The sequence below is a fragment of the Miniopterus natalensis genome, chromosome 1, assembly GCF_054644295.1.
Source record: "Miniopterus natalensis isolate mMinNat1 chromosome 1, mMinNat1.hap1, whole genome shotgun sequence".
Taxonomy (NCBI): domain Eukaryota; kingdom Metazoa; phylum Chordata; class Mammalia; order Chiroptera; family Miniopteridae; genus Miniopterus; species Miniopterus natalensis.
In genome coordinates this window covers 193352183-193370237 of record NC_142081.1, presented here as the reverse complement: position 1 = coordinate 193370237, position 18055 = coordinate 193352183, and the positions used below count along the sequence as shown (strand labels likewise).

The following is an 18055-nucleotide window of genomic DNA, read 5'->3' as shown; positions in this document are numbered from 1 at the left end:
GGCGGCACGGCAGAGCCCGCCCAGCACAGCAGCGTCCTGGCGTCCGCGGGGGGGCTCGGGCCGACGAGTTTGTTCTCTCCCCCACACAACTGTGTCAAACGCAGTCAGCGTCCTCACTGCTTAAGAGAAATAAAAGGAAAAGCTGGCGCCCCGCCCGCGCGAGAGGAGGAGACCAAAGCGCCAAGCTTCCGGTTTCCGGGACGCTCAACGGAATCTCCCGGCGCGCCGCACCGCCACGTGACCAGGGTGGTCACCTGACCCAGGGACGCCAGCTGCGCGCAGGCGCAGTGGGCCTCTTCCAGCCATTTCAGAAATGGCGGCTCCGCTGGGAGGTATGTTCTCCGGGCAGCCTCCCGGACCCCCACCCCCGCCGCCGGGACTCCCGGGCCAGGCTTCGCTCCTTCAGGCCGCGCCAGGAGCTCCGAGATCTTCTCCCAGTACCTTGGTGGATGAGTTGGAGTCATCTTTCGAGGTAAAAGGAGACGCGGAAGGGGGATCCGTGTTCCCAGTCTCCTCTCTTCTGGCCTGCAATGGAAGCTGCGCATGCGCAGGTTATCTCCCTCAGGGATGCCGGACCCCGGCCTTCGAACGGGCAAAGTGGCTCCGAGAACGTGTGTCACTCGCTTTAGCTGCCACCGGGAGTCGTGGCCAGTGTTCCACTCAGGTCTACCGGCGGGGCCGCGTACACTTGACGTTTCCCGTAGCAAGTGGGCTTGACGTTTGCCGGGTCCTAACTTTGGGGTCTTTCCCGGTTCCCCACCACCGGATGCCGTCCCCCTGGTTCTCTGTCCCCCCTTTCCCGCGTCCCCGCGTGTTCGGTACCGGCCTCCTCTCCGGGACGCGGGTTCACCGCCCGCGCCCTGCAGCCTTTCGGCGGGGCGCGGCCCTCAGCGATCCTGAAGCAGTGGGACTCTTGGGACTGAATGAGTGGACTTTTAGAAAGCATCTTTTTTTTTTTTAATAGACCACCACACATTTCCTTCGCCATGCAACTCTCCAGGTCTCTATAGAGGCCTGTGTGTTTACACTTTTTTGAGGGGTATGAGAATCCCCCCTAAAACCCCCGAGACCGGCTTTCCTCCCGCCCTGCCTGGCGGCCCCGCGGCTCTGGGGGAGCAGCCCAGCTTTGACGGGCAGGTGCGACTGGGTGGGGTGCTTTCCAACAGCCACAGGATTCACCAAGCAGGGCCACCCCACTCGTACCCCAGATCCAACAGGAGTCATCTTTCAGTGTCACACGGAATGGGAAGTCTTTTCCTGATGTATTCAGCGATTACAGGGGGTTGCCTGGGGGAATCCTGCGGTTTTTCTGTGTAAGTCAGAGGGTGGTGCCCTAGCCGGTTTCGCTCAGTGGTTAGAGCATCAGCCGAGACTGAAGGGTCGCAGGTTCGGTTTGGGCCAAGGGCAGGTCCCTCGGCCGCAGGCTCTATCCGGGGCGGTCAGGGCGCCTGCGGGAGGCAGCCAGTCCATGTGTCTCTATCACATCGGTGTTTCGCTGTCTGTCTCTTCCCTCTCCTTCCACTCTCTCAGGAAAATATCCTCAGGTGAGGATTAACAATAAAATAAAATAAAATAGTGGCAACTGCAGGCAGAAGGGCCCTCACATCTCGCCAGTGGCTTAAATTTGGGCCCAGATCTACTTGCCTCTTACCAAGCGTGTTTGCTTACGGTGGCAGGACTCTGCTTTCCTGGGGCTTGAGGCTTCCTTTCTGACCCCTGCTCCCTCGGCTCCCATCGGTTCTCCTGGCCTGCTGCCCTGTGTCAGGCCTTCTTTGTTGGTAGAGCCCCCTGGCTGAGTCACATAAACATCTGGATCATTGTCCCTTGAGGGAGAACTCCCTCTTTGGGACTTGTTTACCCTTGTGACACCAACCTGTTCTTCTCGTGGGTGGTCCTGTCAGTCACTGGCGTGTGTTTATTGAGCCCGGAGCAATATTCCCACACTAGGCGAATAGTGAACAAGGCTAACTTCCCACCTCCTAGTAGGGGGCAGCTGATAATGCACTAAAAGCATGGAGTGGTGTCAGCTGTGAAAAACAACAAAGCTGGGCTTGGGGCTAGAGCTCAAGCAGGAGGGGTGGGCACCATTTCAAAAGAGAGAGAGTTGGTCTCTCTGAGGAGGTGATGGTTGACCTGAGTCCTGAATGGGTGACGCAGATCATAGGAGCATGGAAGGGAGGAGCTGTGGGTAGGACTGGAATAGGGGTCCAGGCCCTGATGTGGAATGAGATAGTGGGGAAAGGAGCGAGTGGCAGGAGAGAGACCAGATCGGCTGCTGACAAATCCCAGCTGCCTCATTTGGCTCGTCCTCTGTGGGCCTAATGGGGTCAATTTACTGAGTTTCTTCACTGGCATGATAGCTTGTCTGGTGTGCAAACCAGATGCTATCAACTCATTGAATGACTTCAAGAGAATTCATTTCTTTCCCTGAAGTAAGATTTTTGATGTGCAAATGACATTTTTCTTTTGTGATCTGTTTTGATCACAACAGGCTTGCTTTGCCTCTCTGGTGAGTCAGGACTACGTCAATGGCACGGATCAGGAAGAAATTCGAACTGGTAAGAATTCCCTCTTTTTGGACAGTGTTCTTGCCTTTAGCAGGATTCCTGATTGCTGATTTTACACTTGCTATGTTTCAGCCCTGCTGGTATCCTAAGAGAACTCTTCTGGGGGATAAGATTTATGCAGGTCATGCCTGTGTACTGCTGGTTCTCTGTTCAGCTTATTAATTGACATCTTATGTCATTCACGATGGACCACTTAATGATGAACTTTTCATAGTGGTATTAGGACAAACAAGACCATAGTGTGTACTGCTTTTAAAATAAGTTACATTTTAACTGGAGCCATGCTACTTGTCTTTCTTCAGAAGAACTGTGTGTTGTAGTAAGGTCTGTTATGCACCTGATAGAAGTACAAATTATTTGCTATTTAATGTGGTTAACATGTGGAAGGTTTGGGGATTAAAATCCCAGATTACAGGTATGAGAATGTGATGTTTTGATATTCTGACTGTTCATGTAGGAGGGAGATATTTGTGTCCAATATTTTTCTTGATTTAATATTTTGTGTGTTTTTTAAGGTGTTGATCAGTGTATCCAGAAATTTCTGGATATTGCAAGACAAACAGAATGTTTTTTTCTACAAAAAAGATTGCAGCTATCTGTCCAGAAACCAGAGCAGGTCATCAAAGAGGTATGAGCTCCATTTTCTCCTCAACTTTAGGAAGAGCACAGGTTGTCAGGGTTCCATCTGTGCTTTAAATGGTTTTAAATGAAAATCCCTTTCCTGTTAGCTATAGTAGGGCTTTATCAAGTATGAATGTTGCTAGTTGTTCAAGGAATCAAAAATTAATGTTCTGTCCCAGGCTCCTCGAAGCCAAGGATTTCATTATCTCAGTTGCTTGAAAATGGGGCATTTGGAAGTGTGTTGGGGTTGCCAGGATGACTGGAGCTCTAATGGCATTTAATGTGTTGGGCCAGGCCTGCCCCTTGCAGTGTGGAAGAGAGAAGAATCATCCTGCCCAAAAGGCCAGTGGTGCCCCTAATGAGAAACACTAAATTGAGATGATCATTTTGGGGGCAGTTTTTGAAGAAAATACTCCACAAGCTGACCAATTAAAATGTTCTTTTAATTCAATGATAACTGTTGAGAAGGTGAATGATTAGGTGATACTCTTACACTTAATCTTGTCAGATCATTTCCCTTTTTAAAAAAAAAATTTAAGTTTTATTTATTTATTCATTTTTTTGTTCAAAATATTACAGATGTCCCTTTTTCTCCCCAGTGATCCATTTCATTCCATCCCACCCCCCCTCCCCAGTCCCTCTCCACACCATTGTCCGTGTCCTTGGGTTGTGCATATACGCATATAAATTCTTTGGTTACTCTCTCCCCCTCCACCCATCTGCCCTCCTCCCTCCCTCTGAGATTCATCAGTCTGATCCTTGCCTCCATGCCATTGAATCACTTCTGTTCATCAGTTTATTAAGTTCTTTAGATTCCACATATGAGTGAGATCATGTGATGTTTGTCTCTCTCTGCCTGGCTTATTTTGCTTAGCATAATATTCTCCAGGTCCTTCCATACTGTCCCAAAGGATAAGAGATCCTTCTTCTTTACAGCTGCGTAGTATTCCATAGTGTAAGTGTCCCACAGCTTTTTTTATCCACTCATCTACTGATAGGCACTTGGGCTGCTTCCAGATCTTAGCTATTGTAAATTGCGCTGCTATGAACATAGGGGTGCATATATTCTTTCTGATTGGTGTTTCAGGATTCTTAGGATACATTCCTAGGAGTGGGATCACTGGGTCAAAAGGCAGCTCCATTTTTCATTTTTTGAGGAAACTCCATACTGTTTTCCATAGTGGCTGCACAAGTCTGCATCCCCACCAGCAGTGCACCAGGGCTCCCCTTTCTCCACACCCTCCTCGGCACTTGTCGTTTGTTGATTTGTTGATGGAGCCATTCTGACAGGTGTGAAGTGATACCTCATTGTGGTTTTAATTTGCATCTCTCTGATGATTAGTGATGTTGAGCATTTTCTCATGTGTCTCTTGGCCATCCGTCTGTCCTTTTTGGAGAAGTGTCTATTCAGGTCCTTTGCCCATTTTTTAATTGGGTTGTCTTCCTCTTGTTGAGTAGTATGAGTTCTTTGTACACTTTGGAAACTAGCCCCTTATCAAATGCATCTTTGGCAAATATGCTTTCCCAGACCGTGGGGTTCCTTTGTATTTTAAGGCTGTTTTCTTTTGCTGTGCAGAGGCTTTTTAGTTTGATGTAGTCCCATATGTTTATTTTTTCTTTTGTTTCTCTTGCCCTAGGAGACGTATCAGTGAAAATTCCACTACGTGGGATGTCTGTGACTTTACTGCCTATGTTTTCTTCCAGGATTTTTATAGTTTCTTGAAGATCATTTCCTGATTTGAATACTTTAATAGTAACATAGGTGTGTTCAAGGCCAGGTCTTGATAAAGAATTACAATGCTAGTTTTCTTTAAAAAAGCTCTTGAAATTGAGATTTTGACTCTTTGTAATTTGAAATGATAGAACAGTGGTTGTGGATTCTTTTAAACAGCTGTAGCCATGTGTTTCAGATTCTCAGTATTTTAGGTTCAGCCTTTGGACAGAAATACTGAGTGCTTGGGGACCAGGATGGGAAAGAGAGGGTTTCTTTTTGGCTGCTTTTTGATACTTTGGGATATTATAACTTGGGTATTACTTATTAAAAGAAAATGAATTAAAAATAAAAACTCTCTGTGTTAGGCAGACATCTGCCATTGGAAGAGCTGCTCTGGTTTATTCAGATAGGAGAGCCAAGCAGAATAATGGGTGTAGTGTGGTTTAATAGTGCTCTCACTCACTCAGGAACTGTATTCGGCTTTCACAAGAGGTTTCCCTGACTACGTCACCTTCCTTTGCAGGATGTCTCAGAGCTGAGGAATGAATTGCAGCGGAAAGATGCTCTGGTCCAGAAGCACTTGACCAAGCTGCGGCACTGGCAGCAGGTGCTGGAGGACATCAACGGGCAGCACAAGAAGCCAGCTGACATCCCTCAGGGCTCCTTGGCCTACCTCGAGCAGGCGTCTGCCAACATCCCTGCGCCTATGAAGCAGACCTGAGTAGAAGCTGCCTGAAAGTGTCACTTCTGGGTGGCGTGACATTTTGGGAGAACTCTGCCAGAAAACAAGATGATCTTAGTTGCATGCTCCCACCTAAAATATTCCCCCCTATTTTTATAAGCTCTTTTTTTTTTTATTACTTTATAAAATGTGTAGCGCTTTGGTAAACCAAGTAAATATGTTCGTTTTTAGCAACGTTTAAACTGTTAGTGTGATGCCACTAACATTCTTTTTAAAGTTTTTTTCCCCTGCTTTTTATTTTTAAAATTTTTGTGTAACTTTTAATCTCTGTATTTCTAATTTAAGATTAGTGTATATAATTTGAGGAAAAACAGCCTGTCTGCTCTGATCTGTGAATCAGAGGGTGAGGATCTGGGTTGTAGGCCTTTTTTGTTAATCACCCCCAGTGGTGGTAGGTAATAGCACGTAAATTTGCCATTTCAAGACTCTGAACTACCTCAAGAAGAGGAATCTAATGCAGCAATGTCTGTAATGCTTCCAGAGCTCTCAGAATGAGGTATTTTGTAAATAGGTCAAAGAGGATTGTTATGTCCTAGTTTAGTGTAGAAATATTATTACAGTGGGATCCTTAAGTTGATGTTGACTTTTATTTGGGGTGAGTTTATACTTTGTGTGATGTATGTTTACTTTTGGGGTTGGGGGGCTGCAGTAGGAGCAGTGATGTAAATTTTGTTTTCTTCTGCAGTGATGAATCAGTCTGAGTAGCAGACCCTGTTCCCAGTAGCATGACTGGGGCAGAAGTAAAGTGTGGGGATTCAGACTCACTGCGATAGTCTCTTGTTTTGAGTTTTGTTTGCTTGTGTGATTTGTGTTTTGCTTTTTTGGAGCAGGAATTTTCCATAAAGTAAGGTTCTTGCTAATGGATGTACTGATTCCAAGGGACAGGGCCTCAGGTGGGGAGTGGCCTGCAGGGTGACCCTCAGTGACTTACTCTCCACAAAGGGCATGTGGAGCCTCAGCGTTTGGGAAGATGGTTTATTCTCTCGTTGGTCACACAGCCCAATACGATTCTTGATTGATCTGCTGCTGAGAAGTACAGACTGGTGCTTGTCTGGCTCTCCCTGAACAAGGCCCTCTTTTCTTGGTTGTTTAGTCTCTGACTAGGTTACACCCCTTTATCCTAAACAAACACCCTACTGTCTTCTGAACAGGCAGTACCTCTGGGCCTTGGTGTCTTGACTCATTTTGTTTCTCCAGGCTTGGAGGCCCCTCCCCACTCCCATCGACGTCCACTCATGGTGCCATCTGGCCTGGATGCTACCTGGTCCCTGAAGCCCCCAAATGCCCTCCTGCAGACTCTCCACCCCACCGCAGGACACACAGGAGTTCTTGTCTCCTACCAACCTTGCTTGGTGCTCCCTCGAGGGTTAGTAATTTGTATCTGTCTCTGTGCCCCTCATGAGAATTAGGCATCGTTTTCCTCTGAATATAGGGATCATGTATTACTGATCTTTTATACAGAGTGGTACGTATTACCCATTTTTGTTTGTGCACGTGTGGTATACAGCTTGAGGTGAGTGAATCCCCTCAATGAACATGCATTAAAGCTTTGGGTTAAACAAAGCTTTTAAGATTGTTTTTTCTCACATTATTTGACTTCAAGGTTGTTAACCTGGCCACCTTGTGCTGATTAGAAGCTCTGATTGGCAGCTTTGGGTTTCTTTGTTAAAAATTGAAATAAACTGATTAATAAACTGGTTTAGGCATCTTTCAATAATAAAGAAGTTCTTGGTGAAAGGTTCAGGAACTGTCCTACTTGGTGCTTAGTGAAAATATTTGGAATTAACATATGTATCAGTTATTGCCATTTTTTATTCAAGTTTCCAGCAAATAAATAATTTTTCAATCTTGTCTTTGTAAATATCTTTTTCCTTTTAATGACATCTTGCTGATTGATCATAGAAAACCCTCCTTTGATGAGAAAATAAGAAGCCATCAGCTGGGAGTTCCTTCTCACTCCTGTGATAAACCCACCCACATCTTCAGGGCACCTTTTTCCTTCCTGTTCCATCTGCTGAGGTGCTGGCCCTGTGAATGACCAGCCTTTCCCCAGGTGCTCTGGCCCCCAGCCAGCTGCCTTCTCTAGGACGGGACCCCTTAGCCCCTGCATCGTCCATCTACTGGATCATTCCCGCTGCTCACAGGAGCTCTTGATCACCCGTGCTCACCGTTCCCTCCACTCTTGAGCGCTGTGCCACTTCCCTGCCCCTCACCAAGTCTCCAGCTCCTCCCCTTCTCTCCCTCCCTCTCCAGGCTGCCATCTGTTCCTCCCACGTGTCCACAACTGTGCTTTGACAGTGTCCAGCCACTTTGCTGTGGCCAAATCGAATGGACACTTCAGCTTTACTCAAACTCATCCTCTTTAACACGCCTCCTGTTTTCTGTTTCCTCTTCTACCCACCCCCTACATGCTGGCATTCCCGCGTGGTCCTGGCCTCTGGAGGCACAGAGGAGCCATTGCAGGGAGTGCAGTTTCCAAGGCTCCCACCTTCGGGGACCCGTTGCAGTGGTCCCATGAAGACCATGCGCTTCCTGCTGTGACTAAGCATAGTATGGGTGCTGGACCAGGCCATTCTGCCTGACACAGGACTCGCCTGGTGGGCAATGTGCTCTGGAGCTCCCATCAGCCTGGCCAAGACTCTTGAGGGCTGTCCTTTTGTCCAAACCTTCCTTTCACAACTGTCAGCCCTGCGTCCTAGTCCCAAGGCTCTTCCTGGCTTCGGCTTCCTCTCATTTCTCTTTCACAGGTGTTTCCCCTGCGAAGTGGGGAGAGAAAGTTGCGCTGCCATCCGGACGCTGACCTGGCGCTGCTTGGCTATGTTACTCTCCTGTTGGAAATAAGCAGTCTCAGAGCACCAACCTCAGACAAAGCTGCTCGGAGACCAGGATAAAGTGCCAAAACGGTGTCGTAACTTTGTCTAAACAGAAAAACAAGGTCACTGTGCCACCCAAACACCAAGCATCCTCCTGAGTTAAAATGAGTTACCACTTTTTAAGCACTTACAGCTTTACCCTCACCCTACAGGTAAGATTTAAGACACTCAGTCACAGAATTGCCCCCACTTACAGCTTGCAGTAACTAGAGTGACTCCCTGCTTCCTTAGGCTCTCAAATCACCCAATGCCAAAATCTCAAGTAGGTTCTAACACCTTTCTGAGAAGCCCTGCCGTGATGAGCATTTTCCCTCTGCAACGAGTAATAAACGCAGTTCTTCAACTACAGGTGTGTTTCTGAGGGCCTTTGGCTGAACGGCATGGATATTCCCAGTACATTTCTTGCACCTCTGATTGTGTCTTGGGGTTTGTCTCTGGAGGACCTGACTGACGTGGCTGCTATGGACTTGGTCTGAGACGGCAGGCAGGTGGATGAGGCTTGGTGACTGGCTCACTCACTGTCCAGCTGGCAAGAAGGACCCATTCTGAGTGGTGTGGGAAGTACAGATAGTCTCCGGCACAAGGGGTGGCCTAGTTGCTGAAGATGTCACCAGCAGTGCCTGAGGAAAGTGTTCCAGTGGAAGGGAACATTGTCAGTGCAGGGACTCAAACATCTGGAAGGTAAAGGGAATGTTGCCTATAGGAACAGTAGAGTTGGCTGGTTGTCACTGTGCTGTCTTGACTTCCGGTAGAGAGATGGTGACAAATTAACAGTGCTTAATAGGCAAAGGCCACTATGAGGGCCTGGGCCACCTTTGGTTATCTCCTGCAAGGAGAGAGCAGGCTACTGAGACGCTAATAGGAGATAGTAGATCAAAAATAGTATTGCATCTGGTGGTGACGGTGGAGGTTAGTGTGACCCTTGGAAATCTAAAGGTTTCGGGGAGGGCAGACCCTATCGTAGTGCCATTTAATCTGCAGAACCCAGATGGAGCCTGGAGATTGAGTATAGACCAAGTAGCCTCAATCCAGCTGCTGTGTTGGGAGTTGTATCAATGCCAGAACAGCTACTAAGGGCTCACGTGCACCGTCTGCAGCCATGGATTCAGTGAGTTCTTTGCTACCCCAGCTAAACCATTTGCAGCAATATTCCTTTCCAGTTTTGCTCCAGGGACGTGTTAACTCTTCCTCCTTCTGTCATAATCTAACCTAGAGACTTATAAAGTCCTGTTGTTTCTCCTTCCCAACTCAGTCCCGAGCTGTTCATTTTTCTTCGTTTCCGCTGTTCCCTCCAAACCATCACCACCATCTCTAGATCACGTTGCTCTTGAGAGATTGATGGAATAGAAACCAAGAAGATGGTTTTATCAAGTTGAGTTTCTTAATAGTATCTAGGGTACAGAGAGAATGTCTCTCACTGCTGGTCCAGGTGTAAATAGCTGGAAAACTTAGAAATACCTTCTGGATGGTAATTTGTCATATCAAACAAAGAGCTTAAGCATGTGTCCTATGAAGCTTTACTGTAATGCTCAAGAAATATGTCCTAAAGAAAAAATGATAGGAGCATGCGAAGGTTTAGTTAACAAATACGTAATGATTGGGTAGAATCTAGAAATTTAACAAGATCTTTCACTCACCTGAAACAAGAAAGGAGTGAAAACAGATGCAGAGTCTCAATGAATACAATTCCATTCCTGCAGCAGGTGTTACACCGAGTTATGGGGCAGTGTAGTGAAGTGAAGCCTACCTTATTAGTCATCAGGGGTTGCAGGGTGGCGGGAAAATGTTTCAGCAAACGAAGAACTATCTGTGTGCATCTGTAAAACACGAGATACAGACATAATCCTACAATGCTCGCTCTAAGCAAGAAACAAAGGGCAACTGCAAAATGCTTGATGCTGAAAAATAATACTGCATGTTACATGTATGGCAACAAGTATTTGCAGTTAAAAATTACTGGGGCCATGTGTTTTGATTAGCTAGTAAATTTACCTTTAAATGATGAATTCTGAGTTATAATTGCATTTCTCTAAAGGACTTAAGTATGAAAGCAGCCACTTTTTATTTGAAGGTGATACAGTCGAGGTCAATGTGAACTTCCCATTTCCAAGTTCAGTCTTCATCTAATTTCACCCTTCTTTGGCAAATCAATACAAGTCACAACCATTTTCATCACCCAGTTGTTTAAAGTTTTATTCAAAGAGCAAAGCTTTGACAGTGCATAGAATAGACGATTGTTTATGGGCCACCTAGCTGGGCCAGCACCAGAGGATTGGGAACATATTTTGCCCATTAAAAGATGTATTGAGTCTTGTCAAATCGCATTGCTCCTTCAGAGGGTCAGACAGTTCAGTGTGGCCTGACAGCGAGGTCAGCGCCTAGGATGGCCACTGCCCTTTCCCTTTAATCTACCAAGCATCCATGCAATGGGGAAGCAGCGCACCATGAGGCAGATGGCCCAGACCCAAAGACCAGAGGTTCAGTAGATCTTTGACTTGAAAGAACAGATAATCTAGAAACCTTCACAAGTGGCCAAGTGGACACTGCAGTCATTGGAACAGATGCACGGCGGGGCAAGGCTCAGTTATTCACAGAGAAGTCCTGGCAGCGCTTAATTCCAATTTGTAACTGGAATCATTGCCCATATTATTTTGCTTAATTCTCATAAAGCCCCATTTTGAGGTAGGTGTTATCCCCTCTATCATCCACTTCATGTCCTGGATTAGGAAATCAAAATACTCCAAGTGTCAAGGTCGGCAACTGCCCTGTCCTGGTCGTTTTGATTTCCTTGTTTTGTGTTTTAATTGGCTCTCCCGGCTATTTGGATCTTGGTTTCATTCCTCTTCTCACTGAGGTTAGTGTGCATCTTGAATGATATCACTTACATAGAAACACTTTTCAAGTGGATTGAGTCACATCCTCGTGGAAAATGAAATCCCTTTACAAGCAGACCACGGAAACCACAAGGCGAGTGCAGTCTATGGACACGAGATACAACGGGTAGGTCATCAGTAACACTAACAACATTTACGATGCTTTCTGATAACACGACTCATTTTACCCTAAGGTCAAGATTTTTTCATGAACCGGCACCACAATGAAACGGTATGAAATGTCAATGCCCAAATTCGTTTGAGCTACTGGATGCAAACCATATTACAAAGCAAGTTATTTGGTTGATTGGTTTTTTTAGTTCATTCCCTCAGTCCAATGTTTTAAAAAGAAATGTTTTTCAAATGTCCTCTCTGTGATGAATCCCAAGGATCGGTTTAGAAAGAAAAATACTTGGTAAACCATTCCTGGTGGGCAGAGCCCTGTTTCTGCTGGGCTTCTTTGGGTTGGGTGGTTTCACCATCTTGTGTTCTAAAAACAAACAGAAACAGAAAGGTTTTGGTGGTTTTGAGGTTTTTAAAATTATTCAATAAACAACTTACTACCCCACCATCTTTTCAGGGTAAGATAACTGCTTCTTTACTCTTCCAAAGATACTGGAACATCACTGGCCAACATTAGTATCTGGAAGCCGGTTGTCAAGGACGGGTGGGCACAGAATGTCTAATTCCTGCTGTGAAAACAGAAGGTTCTCCATTGTTTCACTTAAGACCATAAGGCATATTTGCAACATTTATTTCAGGCACAAATTAGTAAGTAAACCCCACACAAAAAATAAAAGAGGAGCACTTGAGATCTTGCTTCCCAACATATGCTGTCAGTTTGGCTCAGATACACTCATAAAAATTCTCCAGAGGAACAAAAGAATTCTGGAATCTGGTACCAGGAATAGCCCCTCTTCTAAAGAAAGGCACACAATCTCCCCATTTGGCTGGACTGTTGCTTTTCCAAGGCAGGGCTTGGTCTGCCGTTCCTTGTATCTGCCCCAATGCCAGGTATTTAACAGGTGCCAGATTGGAATTCCAGTCTTTCTCCTATTTTGGGAAAATGGAATCACAGCTCTGCCCCCTACCGTGTGGCCGTTTTCACATCTAGAGACTGGGTGGGTTTGTAAGGCCGGCTACCCCCGGAGCTCGGGTCCAAGCTGGGTGACTTTGTGATTGGCGGGGCGTTGATCCTGGAGCTCAGGTCACCGCTCAGGAAGTTCTTTGCATAGGAGGCGAGGTTGGGCACGCTGACCACTCGGCTGGGCACTTCTTCCATCTTCTTTTTCTGTTTGTATTAAAGGAAAGGCTTCTCAGTATCACCCAAAGGAAGCATTATTGTGATAGTAAGTAGGGGCCACCCACCTGAAACTACAGAGCAAGGAGGCCATACTTTTATTTATGGACTTCCATATTATTTTTTAAAGCACTTTCCCCTCTGATCTATATTGTGTTTTAAAAAACACACATGTTCACAATCTCTTATCTAAAATTTCTGGAAACAGATGTGTTTAATAATTCAAAAATCTCTTTTTAGATTTTAAAAGGCCACATAACATCGCAGCAAGGGCTGGGCCCACCCTGTCCTCAAATGCACTAATATTTCTGAAGTGAAACTTACATTTTGTTACACTAAGAGGGATATATAAAAATTATCAATGATCACACATCAGTTCAGCTTAGGTTTATTGTCCTGTGAGTTATAAAAAACACTGATTTTATTTTAATTTTTTTAGCACTTTTAGGATTTGCTATAGCAGATGAGAGATTTGGATGTGAATGTTCTTACTGTAACAAATTCCGAAAGCATGTAAGGACAAAATGTTAAAAAGTAGAAGATTCCTGCTCTTCTCTCTCTTCTTCCTACCAATTATTATTGTAGCCACTGTTAATAGCAACACATTTATTTATAGAAAAATTGGAAAAGAAAAAAACCCCATAAAAAATGCACATTGTCTTCCTGGCCAGATATAAACACTGTTCATTTGGCCTATTTTCTGTGGGCCTTATTTTCAATGCGTATTCCTCTGAATGTATCCCAGCCATTGATAAATGAGCTACGTCACCTTAGGAAAAATGAAACCGGCAGACTGTGTAATGCAAACTAGAAGAGCCCATTTACCTTCATGGAAGGGGTCAAGTACCCGGGGTGAGGGTTGAAAGAGAAGGACCGGTTCCGATGGGACACAGCGCCGGGGAACGCTGCGTAGTGAAATCTTCTCTCCTCCTAGGAAACAACACAACTGAGTCTAAATGAGCCTAACCACGCAGCACTGGGTTTGACCCCGCGGAAGGTGGCCGTGTGAGGGGGGAATACAGAGAAGAAAAGCCCAGGGCAGGCAGGGGCGCCAGTGGGAACCAAGCTGCCACCCACGGAAGCTGTGAGGAAGCACCTTTACTCTTGGGACCTTTGTGTCCCCAGCCTCTCCTGTAAAGCAAAGGGCACGCTTGTTTGGAGGGCTGGAGGGAAGTTAGAGATCCAGGTACTCGTAGCATCTGGGAAGAGTACTGCAGAACGTTAATAATTAAGGTGCAGAAAGATAGTAATTGAGGCAAAGAAAGAAGACCCCCAGGTACAGTCACTAAATGGCCAACCCTCCACTTTTCTCTTTCCTTCTGTGTTATTTTTAAAGCAAATTCTAGTCATTGTACAATTTCACCTATAAAACCACCAACATGTATCTCTAAGAGATAAGGACTCTTTAAAAATAAAACCACCACGCCTTTGTCACACTTAGCAGATGAGGGCCCCTCGTTAGTATCGGGTAATTTTCAGCTAGTGGTAAAGTTCTCCTGACTGTCTGTGTCTCGTCATGAAAGAGCGTGGCCGGGAGCAGCGGGGCAGGCATGGGAGTGGGACGCGATGCGCAAGAGGCGCGTGTGCTGTGGGAGGACGTGAGGCTCTGCAGGCCGCTGACTTTACTGAGAACGACGGGAAGCCACGGGAGGTACTAAGCAGGGCTGTGCTGTGACAGGACTTCTATTTTCATAAGATCACTCGTTACTCTGAGGTCAGCATAGTGGAGCGAGACTACGTAAGGGGGAGACCAATAGATTCTCCACTGTGCGTGGGAGAAGCTTTGGGGTTAGACGGTGGGAAGTCCCTGGACTGCTGGCAGGGCTGACTAGCTCTGCCCCGTGGGCCATACTGACAGGAGTGTCTATCGCCCTGTCCCCAGAGCTGACTGTACGGCATCGGGAGCTGTGCAATGGGCCATATGAAGAACTGGCCATAGCAGGGAGCGCCGCAAGGCTGGGTTAGAGCCTCAAGCACCAGTGTGAGGTGGGTGGAGCCGGTGAAAGGGCAGGGTGGATGGAGGGGAGGGGCCTTTCAAAGAAATGGCCATGAGGCCTTGGGGGACACCAGGTACAGAATCAGAGGGAGTCCAAGAAAACTCTTCTCTTTAGGGATCCTGCGGGTGGCTTTGCTAACTGGAAAACAGGTGGTCATTTTTACAAAAGGAAGATCAATGAAGAGTAATTGGCTTGCTTGGATCTACTGAAATTCAAACATAAGGCGAGCTGTTCTAGATCTTTCCAAATTCTGTTGGTTTAAAAAAACCCAAACCAATACCAGCCATGGGCAGACGCTATGGGGCTTGGGAGCAGAGTGATTTTTTGCCTTCTACTTTCCCGTGTTAACTGTTTTAGTGAGTATGAGTTTTGTACTATAGAAAAAATAACCAAGGATCTTTTGTAAGGTGGTTTTATGGTTATCAGGATTAAAACTTGAGGTGCCCAGTAAATACCGCCCCCCAGGAACTCCGCGGCGTCCGTGCAGGGCCCACCGGGGGCTGGCAGCCTCACCGTGAGCTGCTTGATGATCTCCTCCCTCTCCTTCAAGCGGGTCTGCAGGCGGCCTATGAGCTGCACGTCCTCCGGCCTGGACGCCCCCTTTCCCGGCTTCTCTCCGGAGTCTTTCAGCCTGTTTCGAGCAGACATGCAGTTAGCCCCTCACTGCAGTTACTCAGCCTCGAGCAGGGAGGAGAGGTGATGACGTGGTGGGGACACCACTGGGTGGTCAGCCTGGACAGCCACTCTCTCTGTTCACAAAAGGGGAAACCGAGGCCCAGAGAGCTTGCCGGAGGCCATCCAGTGGAGTTGGCTGCAGAGCTCCGGGTGCAGCCCAGGACCCCAACTCCCAGTATGACCTTTGTCAGTCTCCCCCGCCCCCAGGACTGTAGGGGCCCAGGACCCAATGGCCTGTGTGCAGAGATGCTGCACTCAGTCAGGCTTCAGGAACCAGGGATGTTTGGGAGAAGAGGCCTCAGCAGGGACAGGCCCGCACCCCACCGACGCCTATAAGCTCTGCTAATACCGCTGTGGCCCTGGCGCCATCTGCTGGCTGGCATAGACTGTGGCATGAGTTAGTTCCCGGGCAGAGGGGCGAGGGCAGCTAGTACCACCGCCCACCCCTGAAGCTGGAGAAAGAGCCCTCCGGGTGGTGGGGAGAGGGAGGGTTAGGACTGCACTTGCCTACTGACTACATTTGATAAGAGCCTAGGCCTCTGAGGTGAGACGAGTTGGGCTCTAATCCCAGCTCTGCTTTTTTCTAGCTAAGACCTTGGGTATGCATGTCACCTGCGAGCCTCAGTTGCTCCTTTAAAATGGGTGTGGATGGGGCGGTTGTGAGGATTCAGTGAGATAATGGGTGCCTGGCACGTGGTAAGTACCCATTAGAGGGCAGATGGTAAAAGCTTCCACTCCAGATTTCGGGTGATTTGCTTTGTATTGGAGACAGTGGAGGACAGTTTTTAAGAGCATAAGCTCAGGATCAGTTAGGTGACATTTAAATTCACTTAGTGCTGATGAACCTGGTCTCCCTGATGCTCACCCCAATCCCCCAGACTCTTAGCAGCCAGAGTGACCCCGTTAAAAAGGAAATCAGACCCTGTCACTTCTGCTCAGAGACTTGCAATGGCTTCCCAGTGCACTGTGGATACATCCAAACTCCTCCGGTTCATTGTAGAATTTCCTTTATCCCGCCGAGTTACCCCATCAACCTCAGTTTCTACTACTCACCCTCTCGCTCATTCCACGTAAGCCACATGAGCCTTCTGGTTGTTCAGGCTTAGGAAGCAGGCCCCAGGGCCTTTGCACTTGCTGTTCTCTCTGCTTGAAATGCTCTTTCTCCAGATGGCTCTCTCATTCCCTCGCCCCCTAGTGTATAGATGTCGCCTCCTTAAAGAGGCCTCCCTTGCCCATCCTTGCCACTCTCTAGAAACTGATCCTATTTTTCTTCGAGCACTTTCACTACCTATATGAAGTTAAATATTTGTTTCCTTTTTTTTTTGGTCAGAATCCCCATTAGAATTTGTGAGTTCTATCAGCACATAGTCTTTGTTTTGTTCCCTACGGTAATCCAGAGTCTAAAACAGTAAGCCCTAATAAATATTTGTGAATGAATACACGAATGCATGCCTACATGCACGAGGGGCCCGTGGTAGGATCTGTCCATAGGAATAACAATTTCACCTCGAAGGACTGCTATGAAGATTAAATGAGATAATGTGTGTCGGAAGAGGGCCAATGCTAATAAGAAAGGTAGCCTTGACCCTTCTGATTTCTCCCCAGTGTGAGGGTCAAACCAAGTCCATGAGGCAGTCCCACTCCTCACAGATCCCCAGGGTCCTGCACGAAAGGGGACTGCAGTGTCGTAACGTGACAGGTGACCAACCACTCCTGTTCCTCTGGGACTGAGGCACTTCCTAGAACTAAGGACTTCTGGTTTTAAAACTGGTAGTCCTGGGGACATGGGATGAGTTAATCACCCGCATAAAATGGCCTATCCACCGGCCCCTCCTAAGTTGGGGCCGAGGCCTCACATACTCGGCCTCCAGGGCAGCCAGCCGGGCCTGGAGGCGGGCTTGGGCGCTGCTGAAGTCGGCCACCACCGCCTGCATCTCCTTCCGGTGCTCCTGGCGCAGCGCCTCGGCCTCCCGGGCGCGCTGGGCTCGCTGCTCCTCCTCCAGCTGCCTGCGGACAGGACCGAAGCACAGCTGGTGACCCGGCTCCAGGGGCCCATCTCAAGGGCGTGGGGTGTTCCTCCCCCTCTGCTGGGTGGCCAGGTTTGGAGACAGTGGGTGGGGAGGTTATGAATCTGAGGTCAGGACACCGCGGGAAGGAGACCCGGGGCATCTGAGTTGTGGGGTCCGGGATAAGCCCTGCTTGGGGGACCCCTTCTCAGCACCTCCCAGCCCAGCACTCCCCGAAGAGCAGCCTGCAGGGGGAGGAATGGAGGCAGCCCTGGAGGGGAGCCCCAGGAAGCACCCCTTTCACTCGGGGCGGGCGGGAGGCCTGGATGCGGAGATTCTGTATCAGAACTGCGGAAAGGTGGACCCCGAGGCCAGCAGTCCAGGTGCAAGGGCAGGGGGCGATGGGGCTAGGAGAGCAGCGTCCACCTGCGGCCTCCTCCGTCCTTTCCTAGCCCTGTGACAGCAGGCCCAGCTCAGTGTCTTTATCTGGAGGCGACAGAAGTGGCCACCTTCCAGGGCTATTGCAAGAATGCGTCCAGAACAGTCTATAGCACAAAGAATGTGCTCAACCGTCAGCTCTCTTTTCTTAACCTCGGTGTGGGGGTGACACAGACAAGCCTCTCAGGGTGTGTCACCCTCAGAAAGGACCTTACGTGCACATTTTGGTGTGATTATACCCTTCCCCCA

The 18055-nt window shown here is 47.8% G+C and overlaps 2 protein-coding genes across 2 annotated transcripts in view; one reads left to right on the top strand and one right to left on the bottom strand.

Annotated features, from left to right (window-relative positions):
• The first annotated feature begins 311 nt into the window (after nt 1-311).
• MED28 (mediator complex subunit 28) lies at nt 312-7505 on the top strand. The gene is made up of 4 exons (XM_016199756.2): nt 312-472; nt 2492-2558; nt 3083-3195; nt 5426-7505. The coding sequence occupies exons 1-4, from the start codon at nt 314-316 to the stop codon at nt 5621-5623; spliced, it is 537 nt and encodes a 178-aa protein (XP_016055242.1). The 5' UTR covers nt 312-313; the 3' UTR covers nt 5624-7505.
• A 1481-nt stretch (nt 7506-8986) lies between these two features.
• Nucleotides 8987-18055, bottom strand: part of FAM184B (family with sequence similarity 184 member B) — a 62468-nt gene continuing 53399 nt past the window's right edge. Inside the window, exons 14-19 of the mRNA XM_016199757.2 lie at nt 17223-17365; nt 15201-15318; nt 13516-13620; nt 12482-12681; nt 10510-11880; nt 8987-10334 (exon numbers count right to left, since the gene is read on the bottom strand). Coding sequence (XP_016055243.2) covers nt 11787-11880; nt 12482-12681; nt 13516-13620; nt 15201-15318; nt 17223-17365 — 660 coding nt within the window. The 3' untranslated portion in view covers nt 8987-10334; nt 10510-11786. The remainder of the gene's footprint in view (nt 10335-10509; nt 11881-12481; nt 12682-13515; nt 13621-15200; nt 15319-17222; nt 17366-18055) is intronic.

Bases quoted from the DNA above. Each gene is read 5' to 3' on its own strand.
- MED28 (XM_016199756.2), top strand. From the start codon at position 314: ATGGCGGCTCCGCTGGGAGGTATGTTCTCCGGGCAGCCTCCCGGACCC. The intron at 473-2,491 runs GTAAAAGGAGAC...TGATCACAACAG, and splicing joins AGTTGGAGTCATCTTTCGAG to GCTTGCTTTGCCTCTCTGGT. The intron at 2,559-3,082 runs GTAAGAATTCCC...GTGTTTTTTAAG, and splicing joins TCAGGAAGAAATTCGAACTG to GTGTTGATCAGTGTATCCAG.